The sequence below is a fragment of the Mesoplodon mirus genome, assembly GCF_964341445.2.
Source record: "Mesoplodon mirus genome assembly, chromosome: 7".
Taxonomy (NCBI): Eukaryota; Metazoa; Chordata; class Mammalia; order Artiodactyla; family Ziphiidae; genus Mesoplodon; species Mesoplodon mirus.
In genome coordinates this window covers 99,906,232-99,921,993 of record NC_138983.1, presented here as the reverse complement: position 1 = coordinate 99,921,993, position 15,762 = coordinate 99,906,232, and the positions used below count along the sequence as shown (strand labels likewise).

Sequence of the window (15,762 nt, the reverse complement as noted above, 5' to 3'; positions counted from 1 at the left end):
ACATATTAATCTCAGTTTCAACATAGTCAAGTCCCATTAATTTGGGGTTTTTTATTTTTGTTTTTGTGTTTGGCTGTTATATTTGTTGCATATTTGTTTGTTTGGTTTTTATTTCTTTGGGGAGATTAACAATGGTTTTAAAATCACTGGGAAGTGTGTCCTCCTACAATTTAAAACTGCTACTCTCTTCCTCATTGATGCTTAAAATTTCATATTTAGATATACATTCTATAACTTCACCTTTCTTTGCCCCTCTTAAATCTCACTCCTCACACTTCCCTGGGAGAGGCAGCACCTTAAGGCTTGTAAGCCATTTACATTTCAGTACAAGTTTGATACAAGTTTCCTAGAAGAAGTTTTGGTAGGAGAAGGAGAGAACAGAGATAAGAGGCACCAAAAAGGGCAAGGAAAAAAGAAAATGAGTTCAATAAAGACAACCACAGATTGGAGAAAGACCAGCCTTTTGCTATTTCTCAATCCTTCTTAGAACAGCTCTGTTGATTGACATTCAGAAAAACAGATGACTGCAGTATTTCTGCTTATTGATTTACTTTATATTCCAGTATAAGCCACTACCAATCAAGCAGTCATCATCTGCTTAATCCAAAGTTTTACTTTACAATTGTTTTTTATGTTGCTTTTTAAGTTGATATGACATCTGGATTCTAAAACATGACATTCTGTTCTCTTTTGGATACAGGAAAAAATATTTTGATGTTTGAGACTGTATGATTAATTTTCCAAATGGTGGAAAGAGTACTGGATTGAGAACAGAGATTTTAATACTTCTTAATATTTAATATGCAATCATCTATCTTTGGTAAATTCCTTAGCTAAGCAGGCTCATATTTTTCTCATTTGTAAAATGAAGGGACTCAAATATCTCATGAACCTGTTCTCAACCCCTTTAAGAGTACATGACTCTTAGTCAGATGTTCACTGGATCACTCAGCAAATTCTTTCTAAGAATAAGACAGTATAATTTTAGATGACACCTTTCTTTTAATAACATCAATTAATTTTTTCTCAAAAATTTCCAGTTAAGCAGTAGAGATAAATATCTTTTAGATATGGGGATATCAATAAAGACTGAAGTTTTACTAAGCTTACAGAGTTGAAAGTAAAAGGATAAGTATTGTTAATATCAATATTATCATTTAGAAAATGCTTTTTACATCTTTTAGGTTTAGTTCAGAAACAAATAATGTTTTAAGTCATCTCCAAATGCTCAAAGGGCAAATAATTTATTCTATATATGACAATTATAATAACACAACACTTTGATTCCTTAAGTATGATTTGTAATTCAAACTTACCCCTCATTTATTATAAAAAAAGTTTATTCCTTTGATCTAAATTTACTAAAATAGATATAAATTGTCTGTGTTACATAATATTTTCAAATGTAACTTCCTTGTCTTACAATACCCTCACTTGAGACAGGCAATATAATAGATGTATTATTAAAACGCCTGCTCTTTCTACAATCTAATGGTTTTCAACATGACTTAGTCAATCAGTAAATACTTACATCAAAAGTTACTGAGACCAGGGACTTCTCTGGTGGTCCAGTGGGTAAGACCCTGTGCTCCCAATGCAGGGGGCCCGGGTTTGAACCCTGGTCAGGGAACTAGATCCCGCATGCATGCTTCAACTAGGAGTCCACATTCTGCAACTAAGATTCCGCATGCCACAACTAAGACCCAGTGCAGCCAAAAAAATAAATATTAAAAAAAAAGAAAAAAAGTTACTGAGACCAGGGGTTTTTAAATTGTAGTTCTTGGAGTTTGGGGATTTTGTCAAGGACATTTATGAGTTTATGAAAGAGCGGAGGGTACAAATAATCAAAGCCACACTTATTTTGTATTTCATAAAGTTATTGGGATTACATGTAAAATTTTGTTTGAAAGATGGGATATGTTCTATTAAACATCTGGATGTCACTGACTGTACAGACGCTTTTCAAATGTAGAGGTTAATAATAATAATAATAATAATGCATATTGAGCATTCATTAAATACCAGGCACTGTTTGAGTGCTTAAGACGCACTAACTTATTTCATCCTAACATCAATCCAGTGATCATTATCTCAATTTTAAAGACGTAGAAATCAAGGCACAGAAAAATTAAATACCTGTCCCAGTTAGTAAATGAAAGAACAATAATCAAACTCAGGCTGTTTAACTCCAGTACGTTCACTCTTACCCACAACATTAATTCACTTTCTTAGGACCTCCTTAGAATAGAAAAATGGACAATCTTAAAAGTCAGAAAAAAAGAGACAAAATAGACTCAATGAAGTTTCTGATCAGAAAAGCAGCAATACAAAAGTGGTATTAAAAATATTCATCTGGTAATTAATGTAAAATAAATAATAGGAGAACCTAACTTTGGGTACTTGGGCTCATTCATTTATTAATGAATATTAATTGAGCTAGTTATCATCCTTTGTGATTAGGCTACATTAATGAACAAAGCATAAAGAAAATTCTGCCCCCTTGGACTTTCTAATGGATCCAGACACTAGTTACCTTGGCCCAAAGACCTGGCCTAGGAGGCTAGCAAGGAGCCTACAGAGTGTTAGTTGAAAAAACAGTCAAATTTTTTTCCATCTAAAGGCTATGGCAGAGATAGAAGAATGAGAAAATCAAAAAGCGGGACTAGGTTTGGAGAGAAAAATGATTTTGAATAGCTATCTTTCAAGGAATAGCAAGACATCCATTTATGAATATTTAGAAGGCAATTAGCAATACAAAGTTGGGGCTTTAGTGAGAGTACATTACATGGATACCATAGCCATTTCCCACTGAGGTAATAGCCAATCCAATGGCAGGTTTTAGCTGGAAACATAAAATTCAATCAATAGTCTGATAGAGGAGAACCAGCACACAAAATACAGAAGTATGGTGAATTCCCAAAATAGTGGAATGGGAAAAATCAAAAAGAAGCACTCAAAGTAACAAACTGATTTGCTAAATATGTGAAAAGAGTAACAGGTAGTACATAGTCAACACAATTACAGCAAAAAGATAAGAGTCATCTGTGAGGAGCAAAACATCAAAAGCAATTGAGATTTTAAGGTAAATGAGACAGAAGAAAAACCTTTGAATTTGGAAATTATAAAGCCATTACTGATGTGGAAAATGAAATCTTGGTGCAATGTGGAATGAAAGCAGGGTGAAAAGAGAACATAAAGAGTTCGTATATGTCATTTGTTTTGCACATATAGTACAAGGAAGGGGAGGAGTAGACCATTAGGAAGAAGGGCATGCTTCATTTTGGTGGTAACTGCATCAAGAACACTACAGGATTTTGAAACCACAAATTAGCTGATGATTAGAGAAAACTTTACTTAGCTTTGGAAAAGCTGTGCTTCAGATAGCTTACGGATAGCCCAACTAATTCCTTAGTCTTTCCACTACTATATGCTACTTCCAATAGAGTAATACAAACCTGTCACTTGTTTTTAATAATGCTTGCTCATTGCCCCAGCAGTTTTCTCTTAATCTACTATCTTTGACTTCCTTGCCTTAGCTTACAGTAACATTTTAATACAGGGACTATAACAATAATGCTGGACTCATTTATAATTCTATCTCTTCAAACACACTTTCTCACATGAAATGTTGTTAGGATTAATTAAAAAGAAAGTAAAGTGACAAATAAGAAAACCCTCTTTCAAAAAGATTTTTTAAAAGACCTTTGCTCTGAAAGGCAGATATGAATCACTGACAGCACACATTTGGGTATTAGCTAGGTGTAATAAAGTTCTCACACTCTTTCACTCAAGCTTTGTTTCAGTCCAACTGTGCCCTCTACAGTCTTATCAAGTGAATGAAGGTGACTTTAGCTTGCAAGGAATCTGATAAGTCTCTGATACTCAGTCCACACTTTTCAGACAGGAAAGCAATATTTGATTCTTTATAAAAATTTCCGACCTATTTAATATGGGGGAACTCTCTAAGATAAAAGGTAATTAAATTTAACAAGTGGATACATTTGCTTGGCTGTGTGATGACCACTGCAAAAGAAAATAAAGTTTTATATAGTCTAATTGTGTCCTTCGATACTGAAAACTATTATTAGTGACAATGTGGAATTTTACCTGAGCCCTCGAATCCTGGAAAACAGCAAAAGTTAAGATATCCCTCTGCCCTTTGTGTTGTGGAAAACAGCTTATTCCTAAGAACCACCACAGATGCCTCCTCTTGTTTACCTATGGCAATGCCAGACAAAGATATTCCAAATTGCCATTTTTTTTGTCTCATAAATTATCATCTGAAGTGTTTATTCCTACTAATCAATTGGAACAAACTGCTTATTAATCAAACTGTAAAGTTTCACTCCTTCCTCCAGGCTCCAGAACTCGGACTCACTGTCAGACTGAGTCAACAGATAATCTCTCCTAAGAACAGGCTGACCTCAGGGTAAAATATTCTCTGATCTACCACCCACTCAAGCTACTCTTTTATCCCATTTGCCCACACCCTACCCTTAATACCCTTGTTACTTCCTCTCAAGAGAAGAAAAACCCCTTTTGATTAACCACTGAGAGGCTTGCAGATCTTAGGGTCACAGCATTCTCCCTAATGCAATAGTTCTCCTCCCCCAATTGCAATAGGCCCCTCCTTGCACTTACCCTTTTGAGTAAAGTTTCTCCTTACTATGCTGCTATTGTTTGGGTTTTTTTAGTTGACATTGGCAACTGATAGAAGAAGTAAATATTGCTGCATCTGGATATATGTGATAATGGGGGATTGAAAACTCTAAAATTTTTATTTGATTTTTATTGGAGTATAGTTCTTTTACAATGTTGTGTTAGTTTCTTGCTGTACAGCAAAGTGAATCAGTCATACATATACATATATCCGCTCTTTTTTAGATTTCCTTCCCATTTAGGTCACCACAGAGCACTGAGTAGAGTTCCCTGTGATATACAGTAGGTTCTCATTAGTTACCTATTTTATACATAGTAGTTATATATGTCAGTCCCAATCTCCCAATTCATCCCATCCACCCCTTCCCCCCTTGGTAACCGTAAGGTTGTTCTCTACATCTGTGACTCTATTTCTGCTTTGCAAATAAGTTCATCTCTACCATTTTTCTAGATTCCACACATAAATGGTACTATACAATATTTGCTTTTCTCTGCCTGACTTACTTCACTCTGTATGACAATCTCTAGCTCCAACCACATCTCTGCAAATGGCACTATTTCATTCCTTTTTATGGCTGAGTAATATTCCATTGTATATATGTACCACACCTTCTTTATCCATTCTTCTGTTGATGGACATTTAGGTTCCTTCCACGTGCTGGCTATTATAAATAGTGCTGCAGTGAACACTGGGGTGCATTCATCCTTTCCAATTATGGTTTTCTCTGGATATGTGCCTAGGAGTGGGAATGCTGGGTCATATGGTAGCTCTATCCTTAGTTTTTTAAGGAACCTCCATACTGTTCTCCATAGCGGCTGTACCAATTTACAGTTCCACCAACAGTGTTGGAGGGTACCCTTTTCTCCACACCCTCTCCAGCATTTATTGTCTGTAGATTTTTTGATGATGGCCATTCTGACTGGTATGAGGTAATACTTCACTGTCATTTTGATTTGCATTTCTCTAATGATTAGTGATGTTGAGCATCTTTTCATGTGTTTGTTGGCCACCTGTATGTCTTCTTTGGAGAAATGTCTATTTAGGTCTTCCACCCATTTTTTGATTGGGTTGTTTGTCTTTTTGATATTGAGCTGAATGAGCTGTTTGTATATTTTGGAGATTAATCCCTTGTCAGTTGCTTTGTTTGCAAATATTTCCTCCCATTCTGAGGGTTGTCTTTTCATTTTGTTTACGGTTTCCTTTGCTGTGCAAAAGCTTCTAAGTTTCATTAGGTCCCATTTATTTATTTTTGTTTTTATTTTCATTACTCTAGGCGGTGGGTCGAAAAAGATCTTGCTGTGGAAAACTGTAAATATTAAATGATTTGGTTCATTCAGTTAATTATGAGTGTTAATGAATACATTAAACAGTCCACAAAGAGAGAGTCCTTTAAGCATCTGCTGTGTGCTAGGGTTTCCTCTACTAGGCCACAATTAGAAAAATCTGTTTGCTCAAAAAGCACATAGGTCAGTACAGAAGACTAACATAAAACCATCATGAGATGCATTGATAGAAATGTACACAAAGTGCTATGTTTACATTTGATAAAGTCATTTACTATGAGTGCCTAGGGTCTATGGCAGGAAAATGATGTGACCAGAAAAGTTTTAGAGTAAAGGTGATATCTGAGAAGACCATCAAAGAATAAACACGACTCTGTCAGATGAACAAACTGTGAAGAATCTGTATTTGGCATTGGGAACAAAGTGATCACAAAAAGCCCAAGTAATACCATGGTTCCTCTGGAGAGCAAAAGTAGTTGGAACTGACTCAACTGTAGCTCACATATGTAAGACAACTGAAGGGGAGCTGGAAAGATGAGCAGATACAAAGCAGCACAGCCTTTTACAACTATGAAAGTTGGGGACTGCACAACTCCAGTGGGTACCATTCATAATAATGTCAATGTGAATGACACAAGCTGGAGTTGTGTACAGCCCTGAGCAAGACCTCTGAGCAGGTACCAAATTAGTAGAGTATTTTTATGCCAAGTGTATAAGTTAGGATGCTTTTGGTAGCAAAAAAATGGAAACCCAATCTGTCTGTCTTCAACTTTAAGAGGATTTTGGAAAGAACATCAGGGCTCATGTAACAGAGGAGGACCCTATGGGGCCTTCCTAGGATAGAACCCTCCCCCATATCCTCTACTTTAGCTCCTCTCTGAAGTACATAGATAACAGTATTTGATGCACATTTCCTGCTTTACAGATGCTAAAACTCCCACCAAATGGAAGGTTAACTACTTAATGACCATGAGCACATAGCCCCCAGGCCTACTGGAGCCAAAGAATTGATGACGTTAACCCCTGTGACACTGTCCTGAAACCTCACCATCAACCAAACAGAGAACTGTGCACAAGCTGATCACATACCTTGGGACTCCCCTCCCTCACCTTGCCTTTAAAAACACTTTGCTGAAACCCATCAGGAAAATGAGGCTTTTTGAGTACTAGCTGTCCCGGACTCTTTGTATGGTGCCTTACAATAAATCACGGCAGTTTATTTCACCACAACCCAGTGTCAGTAGATTGGGTTTATTGCACGTGGATAAGTGGACCCAAGTCTGCTTCAGTGACACTCACAATACTGCTATGGGGCTTTTGCACAGCAATGGAAACCATAAACAAGACGAAAAGACAACCCTCAGAATGGGAGAAAATATGTGCAAATGAAGCAACTGACAAAGGATTAATCTCTAAAATTTGCAAGCAGCTCACACAGCTCAATATCAAAAAAACAAACAAACAAATCCAAAAATGGGCGTAAGGCCTAAACAGACATTTCTCCAAAGAAGACATACAGATTGCCAACAAACACATCAAACGATGCTCAGCATCACTAATCATTAGAGAAATGCAAATCAAAAGCTACAATGAGGTATCACCTCACACCGGTCAGAATGGCCATCATCAAAAAATCTACAGACAATAAATGCTGGAGAGGGTGTGGAGCAAAGGGAACCCTCCTACACTGTTGGTGGGAATGTAAATTAGTATAGCCACTATGGAGAACAGTACGGAGGTTCCTTAAAAAACTAAAAAAGCGAACTACCATACGACCCAGCAATCTCACTACTGGGCATATACACTGAGAAAGCCGTAATTCAAAAAGAGTCATGGACCACAATGTTCATTGCAGCTGTATTCACAATAGCCAGGACATGGAAGCAACCTAAATGTCCATCAACAGATGAATGGATAAAGAAGCTGTGGCACATATATACAACGGAATATTACTCAGCCATAGAAAGAAACGAAATTGAGTTATTTGTAGTGAGGTGGATGGACCTAGAGTCTGTCATACAGAGTGAAGTAAGTCAGAAAAAGAAAAACGAATACTGTATGCTAACACATATACATGGAATCTAAAAAAAAAATGGTTCTGATCAACCTAGGAGCAGGAAAGGAATAAACACACAGACATAGAGAATGGACTTGAGGACACAAGGAAGGGTGAAGGTGAGGCTGGGACGATGTGAGAGAGTAGCATGGACATATATACACTACCAAGTACAGAATACTAGAGAGCTAGTGGGAAGCGGCCGCATAGCACAGGGAGATCAGCTCGGTGTTTTGGGACCACCTGGAGGGGTGGGATAGGGAGGGTGGGAGGGAGACGCAAGAGGGAGGGGATATGGGGATATATGTATACATATAGCTGATTCACTCTGTTATACAGCAGAAACTAACACACCATTGTAAAGCAATTATACTCCAAAAAAGATATTTAAAAAAAAGAAAAAGAAAATAATGGAGGGTTTGTAAAGAAAACGGAAAAGCCAAAAAGTGCTGGATATAATTGAGGATTTCTGCATTAGGAATTCTGCAGCACTGTGAACTACAAGAAAATTGAGTAGGGGGATGAAGATTTAGGAATGTTCAACTTTTTATGAATTTAATTCCTTTTTTCACCTTTTTTTTATGAGTAATGGTTAAAATTTGAATTCCTTTATAAATTACTTTTGGGTGATTAACTGTGTTTTTTAAAATGCATCTCTGTACAAAGACTCTCTCAAATTTATTATGGTGGCCTAAATAAATTAATACATCTTGAAGGTCTTAGTGGTAAATCACCATGTTTAATTCCAAGAGAATTTAAAAGGTAAAGAAAAATTAGTTTCAAAAATATTTTCAACAAGTTGACATTTATGAAAATTTTTGAAAGATGAGCAGCTATGGGCATACCACCTTATTTTAGCTGATGAACTAATGAATACAGACTTCACACATTTTCAAAGTATTGAACTGCCTTTTCTTGTATAGCAATCCGCAACATATACCAGGTTAAAAAAAACCAATAATCTTAAACCATGATTTCTTCCCTAAAATCCCCTTTCTACTCATTTATAAATCCTCCTTAATATTAATTTTTTCCTATCATATTTCTCAGCCTTGATTATTTCATGTACTTGATGTACAAATGTATTGAACACTTACAATATGTACAAGATACTTTTTTTTTTAAAGCTACATGTCAGTTGACTCTTTTGTGCTTGGCACTGGAAGATACACTGTTGGAAGATTCAGCCCCTGCACTCAATTTTCTCACAGGTTAAAGAAGATTCAGACAAGTAAATCCACAATTCAACACTCTACTATAAAAGGTATGAGAAAGGGTTGCCCAGGGGGTTTTGATTGTAAAGAGCAGGAGAAACTATCTTTTCCTGGGTATGGGAGGATTCCTAGAGATGTTACCTGAGAAAAGGAAGATAAGAAGAAATTGCTAGGTGAATAAGGGATATTTTTTAGCTTTTATTTCTATTCAATTCTCACAAAAAAAGAAAAAGTCAAAAAAATAAATGAAGGTATGTGACTCTCAGAGCTCCTTAGGCTCTTTGGTATCTATATTTGTAGCTGGAGATACATGTGCCACAATTATGTTCTAAGTTAAGGGAGTCTGCGTGTGTCATGCATCAAGCATGTAGCACAAGCTCATGTTAATAAAAATAGCCATTCAGGCATAATCAAGGTAGAAGAGCAACAACTCACTACATATTTACCGATACCTTTCCTCTAGTCTCCTCTCCTGTGTTCCTTTCACCCACCCAAATGTTTTGGTGTGTAAACCTTCCTCTCAAGACAATGGAGTCCACAGCATGGCCATCACAAGTTTGAGTGTTGAACAATAGGTGAGATCCCTAGTGAATAATTACACCCAGTTGGAGAAGACTAAACAGTGCTTGGAGCCAGGTGAGAGAAATAGTGTTTGGCTTATCTGCTCTGAAATAATATCTGAAAGACTCAATCCATAAAGTTTCCATATGGTTGAAAGCAAGTTGAAGAGTGAACACTGGGTCTTAACATTGTGTGTGTGTGTGTGTGTGTGTGTGTGTATGTTTTGATTCATCAAATGTTAGGGAGAAACATTTTATGACAGAAAGAGCACTGGCCCCAGAGGCATGGGTTTAAAGTTCTGTATCTGTCACTCTCTTGACAGGAGGCTTTTTTAAAAGCTCATTTAATGACTCAGTTAATGCTTTTTTACATATGAAAAAGAATGAGCCTTTTTCAAACTTAAAAGTTGGATGATTTCATGGTCACTTTTAGTCGCAGCTTTTTAAGATTCCCCATCTAAATAAACTCTTAGGCTCCATGACGTGTGCCCAACCTAGACATGCCGAAGGGGCTTTGAAATCCTGGCCTGCTTTCAGCCAACTTTATGCATTTATATCAGCTGATTTGTTACTTGATAAAAATGTTCAGGATAATGCAGTCACTTTTTTCAATGTTGTAGAAAAGACCACTTCAGAAACAGATTAGAACAGCTATGATAACGGACCGGAGTCCTGAGGCATCGAGCTGAGAATTCCATCTCCCCCTGCATGAGAGAGGCAGGTCGTTACCCTCTACAGAATCTAAGTTGGGGATTTGCTCCCTAACCCCCTAACTCTGGCTAACAGCTTCCCATCAGCCTACCATCTGTGAATGAATCTGGACCTGCAGATTTATAGTCTCAGTTGGTACCGTGTCTTAGGATGTGGAGGACAGCTCGCTTATTATTCCCTAATGCTGCTTCTTCTCAATCTTAAGAGCTAACTCAAGATTTAGTGAATAAAATATACACACGTTACATGAGCTACTCAGATTCCCTCCCACATCGTGTCTTCCAGACTGAGGAGTTCTTCCAACTGCCTATTCTCAAACCCCCAACCTCACCCACACCTTCAGCTGAGGAGCTGCTTCCTCAGCTGCAATGGAAGGGGGAGGCTTCTGGAAGCCTTCCATTGCCAAACGATGCAGAGGACACGGGTTCGTGCCCCGGACCGGGAGGATCCCACATGCCGCGGATCGGCTGGGCCCTTGAGCCATGGCTGCTGAGCCTGCACGTCCGGAGCCTGAGCTCCGAAGCAGGAGAGGAGACAACAGTGAGAGGCGCGCGCACAGGAAAAAAAAAAAAAAAAAAAAAAACCACAGGAAAGCATTGGGGCAGTAAGACGGGCAGTGGACATGAACAGGCCCTTCATACAAAAACAGAAAGACACCAGTCTGAAAAGACCACAGAATGAAGGACTCCAACTACGTGACATTCTCGAAAGGGCAAAAATACACAGACAGTAACAAGACCAGCAGCTGTTGGGGGCTTGGGGGCACTGGGCGGGTGAACAGGTGGCCCCCAGGGATGTTTCGGGCAGTGAAATGGTTCTGGGTGACACTGCAGTGGTGGCTGCAGGTCATCACACCTGTCCAAACCTGAACAGTAGGACACAGAGAGTGAGCCTTGATATAAACTACAGACTCCAGGGGAGAATTAGGTGTCAATGCCGAGCCATCACTGAGATGACGCGCCACACAGGCCAGAGATGTTACCAAAGGAGGGAACCCAGAGGGACGGGTATAGGAAAGTGCGGTCTGCTCGATTCTGGTTCTCCTATAACCCTAAAACTGCTCTAAAGACTGTCTACCAATTAAAAAGAAGAAACGGCTTCTAAGCACGTGAAAATACTCTCAACCTCATTCACGATTCAGAAAAACCCCAAGGGAACGTCCATACTGCTTACCGGGGCCTAGGATGAGCGGGAACACGCCGCGGCCTCGCCCCTTCCTGTCGGGCATCGCGCTGGAGCCCAGAGTCCCCCTGACTTGACCCACCGCACCCCACCCCGCGTTTCATGCCGTCCACAGTCTCTACACATGACATCTTTTGAGCAGATGACTCACTGTCCCAATTACAACGTTTCAGTTTCTCCACAGGAAGAAACCAAAACCAGCATAGAGGGGAGGCTCTTCAGTCAAACTCAGGGTCTGCCTGCCTTCACGTCCCGCTTTTCCTGACGGGAGGCCCACATCCTAAGGAGGGAGGTCCTTACCAGCACCTCAGGAGCCTCATCCAGTCCACCTCACGCTGCTCTGAGAGCCTCGCCAACCTCTGCAGCTACCCAAGTCCTGGGCACTTGAGGGCCGTCCCCCTTCCCCGAGTCACTGAGCCACGTGCTCTGACAATGCATTTCAAACCAGGCTCTCGGACTTCCCTGGTCGCACACTGGTTAAGAATCCGTCTGCCAATGGTGGGCACACGGGTTCGAACACTGGTCCGGGAAGATGCCACATGCTGCAGAGCAACTAAGCCCGTGCACCACAACTACTGAGCCTGCGCTCTAGAGCCTGCGTGCCACAACTACTGAGCCCACGACCCGCAACTACTGAGGCCCGCATGCCTAGAAGCTGTGCTCCACAATAAGAGAAGCCACCGCAATGAGAAGCCCACGCACCGCCACGAAGAGTAGCGCCCGCTCGCCGCAACTAGAGAACAAAGCCCGCGCGCAGCAACAGAGACCCAACCCAGCTGAAACTGAATAAGTTAAATAGTAAACAAATAAAAAATTAAAATGAATGAATAAATAAATAAATAAAAGCAGGCTCTGCTTTGTCAGCACTCTGGAGTTCCCTACGTATCGACGGGCAGGATTCCCGTCCTCTCCTGTAATTACGTCTGTGAAGTGCCTTTCCCGAGGAGAACAGAAGCTCCTGGAAGCAGGGAATTGCTTCTTAAGATCACATGCACAACCTGAAGACATTTGATGCTTATGTCAAAGATAAAAGACACAACACTAGATGGTGTGAAGGGTCCTCGAGGCCAAGAGCCAGGCAAGCAGGACACTTCCTCTGGGGACCCTTCCATCAGCAGAGAAGAAAATGTCCGTGGCCAGAACTGGCACTCAATTCGCTTTGAGCTGAGAAGCACCCATGTAATTACACAGGCTCCCCAGAGAGTAATTACTCCCACATTTAAGAAAGGAGACGGCTTTTCAGGCAGGGAGGCAAGTGCAGTCTTCCCAGCTGGACGCACTGTGTGCTGATGGTCACGACGGAGCTGGGCCCCAGAGCTCTGCTCTCCCCTCAAACCCCCAACCTCACCCTCACCCTCAGCTGAGGAGCTGCTCCCCTGAGAACAGAGAAGCCATCGGAGGGCTTCCCCACCTGCAACCCTGCTCAGCCATCCCCTCCCCACTCCAGGACCACGGGCAGCAGCTCTCCCCTCCCCCACACGCATCTACTGGATCATTCCCACTGTTATTTCTCCCATCACAACACAACACAACACAACACAACATCCTCCCCGGACCTCAGCTCCTACCCCAGCTACTGTCCAGTTTCTATTTTCCCCGTCTCAGCAAAATGTCTTGAAAAAGTTGGAACCAGAACAAACCCAGTTCTCCCACTCCTCTCTCCTAAGCCTCTCCGATCAGGATTTTACCCCACAGATCCATCCAAACGCATCATCAGCGAGGTACGATCTCCCCCCAGTGCTGGGCTCGATGGTTAATGGCTCCACAGAACGGCAACCTCGTTTGTCCAGTCACCCAGGGAACCTCTAAAGTGCTTCCCACATGCAGACAAAATGCTGTGATTAATAGTTTAGGAGAAATACTCAGCGTGGAGAATACACTTGAGCTGCTGGACGAAAGAGGTAGCGGCACAGAAGAAAAGTTTCTGTAACTACAGGAATGAAAAGATAAGCTGTTTTAATGGTAGCAAGTATGGGATGAAGGAGAACGAATAAAAACCATTTAGAAGACGACATTAACAAGCCTCACACTACAACGTGGTAACAGAGGATGGAGAAGGCCTTTAGAATGAACTCATTTTTCTGGGCAGGTGACAGGCTGGATGATGCAACGATGAGTCGCCAGGGACAACAGGACAAGGCAAGGGGCAGGGGAGCTGTAAATAACCATTTCTGGATCTACTGGATCTAGTAATCCGAGGTGCCCTTTGGACCAACTCCATAGAGATGCTGGCAAGTGGCTGGACAGAGGCATCTATCTGGTCCAGGTGGGAGAACCGACAGAGTTGGAGGTGAAAAGCACCAGAGGGTGAGATCAGACGGGTTGAAGAGTCATGAACCAAGGGTGAAAAGACAACACACAAAGAGGGCGGAAGAAAGAATCAGTCAGGAAGACAGCAAGGAGAGATCTGTCACAGAAACCAACAGAGCAGACTCTGCAGATGGCAAGGCGACAGTGGTCTGAGGTGACGACTGGCAAATCTCCACTGCTTTGTATGCTGGATGCCAGGTCACCTCAACCGGATCAGGTTCCGTGGAGGGGCAGAACCAAGACCGCAGGCTGCACGATACAATTCAGCTGGGAAACAAGAATCTTTGCCAGAGACCTCACTGCATGGTGTGTAACGCGACCCTCTGAGATTGTAAGAGACAAAGAGCTCAATTTACTGGAAGGGTGACAAGGCTGTTCTTCCAGATGATCCTCATTGCATCCCTCGACTGAGCACTGAAAACAATGTACCTATGTGACAACGGTGTTCTACTGAACAGACAAGTTATATGCACTGAGTGCTCCCTGGACAGCACGCTCTCGGCTTACAGGAAGCACAAGGAAGGCACCAACGTCAACACGTTAGGGGCTGTTGCTCAGGAAGGCTCGCGGCCTACAGCGGGATCCTCAAGGAAACCTTTTAATGCTCGAGAACAAAAGAGCTTCGGCAGGACCGTGTAAGTCAAGCAAGGGATGGTGTTTTGCCACAAATGTCAAGAACACGAGGCTTGTACTGTGGCTCTAAGAGGATCCTGGGATCTACACGTAGAACGTGCCAGAAACACTTGGTGCTGACCTGCTCCTCTACGCTTTGTCTAACCACATCTTTTACCTACTCCTACTTTCCCATTTTAACTTTTGAACTATTCGCCTCCCAAGGTGTTATCACAAAAGAACAGCAGCAGGTAAACACATAAACAGCAAACTCACCAGAGGCTGATTCATTTTCCGCTGCTCTTGGAACAACGTGCAGGACTGTGACAGTGGAGGCGGACCTGGAGAAGGAAAACGCAGGCAGTGAAGCTACGACTGAAGCGGCTCGGGATGCACGAGCACCCGCCTCGCGCTCCACAAGAGACACCTGTGGGAGACCCGTCCTTTCACCTTCAGAAGGGCCTGTGAGAATAAGGAGGGAGCAACCACCCTCAGGTCTGTAGCTCCCACGTGGCTGTGGTACCTGAGGGGATACTTTATTTTTCCGTAGCGAGTGTACATTGAATCCTATTAAAATAAACCTCCGTCATTAAATATGAAATTAAAAAACGCTTATAGTTTATCTCTTCTCAGTCTGTTAACAACTTAGATCAGAAAATCCACAGGATACCCAGAATAAAGGAACACACTCAGGTGCGTTTCAGTCTTGCAATGATTTGTACAAACTTTACAAACTTAAGTGCAACGCTCAAAAACATCTTTTATTAAAACTGACTTTAAGTGGACAGAACACCTGCCCTAGGAGTTTGGAGTCCTGTGAGCGACCCCACGTGCACACCCGGTGAGGGTCTAGGACAAGTCATCTCCCTCCTCAGGCCCCATCGCTTCCTTCCTCACCCGAGGCAGCAGGACAGAAGCCCTGCAGACTCGTCCTGCACCGATTACACTGGGCGACTCCACAGGGCACAACCCAGGGGGGCGGCAGACGCTTACAGTAGACAACCAAGGTGCTGACGCGCCTCGAGACACACGTGCGAGATGCCGAGAGGGCGACAGGAGGGGGAGGACGAGGAGGAGGTGGAGGATCGGGGTTGGACGGAGGGGAAGACGCGGCACGTCCCGGCCGAGCCTGTGGACCCTGCTCCCCCAGGACACCCAGAGCTCACAAGTCCCA

General features: G+C 41.9%; 1 protein-coding gene across 1 annotated transcript in view; it reads right to left on the bottom strand.

The window, feature by feature from the left end:
* The window catches only part of LOC309808905 (uncharacterized protein), a gene marked incomplete at its 3' end in the record, with an annotated part of 163,168 nt that overhangs the window by 77,382 nt on the left and 70,024 nt on the right, over positions 1 to 15,762 (bottom strand). Inside the window, exon 4 of the mRNA XM_082629475.1 lies at positions 14,865 to 14,929. Coding sequence (XP_082485601.1) covers positions 14,865 to 14,929 — 65 coding nt within the window. The remainder of the gene's footprint in view (positions 1 to 14,864; positions 14,930 to 15,762) is intronic.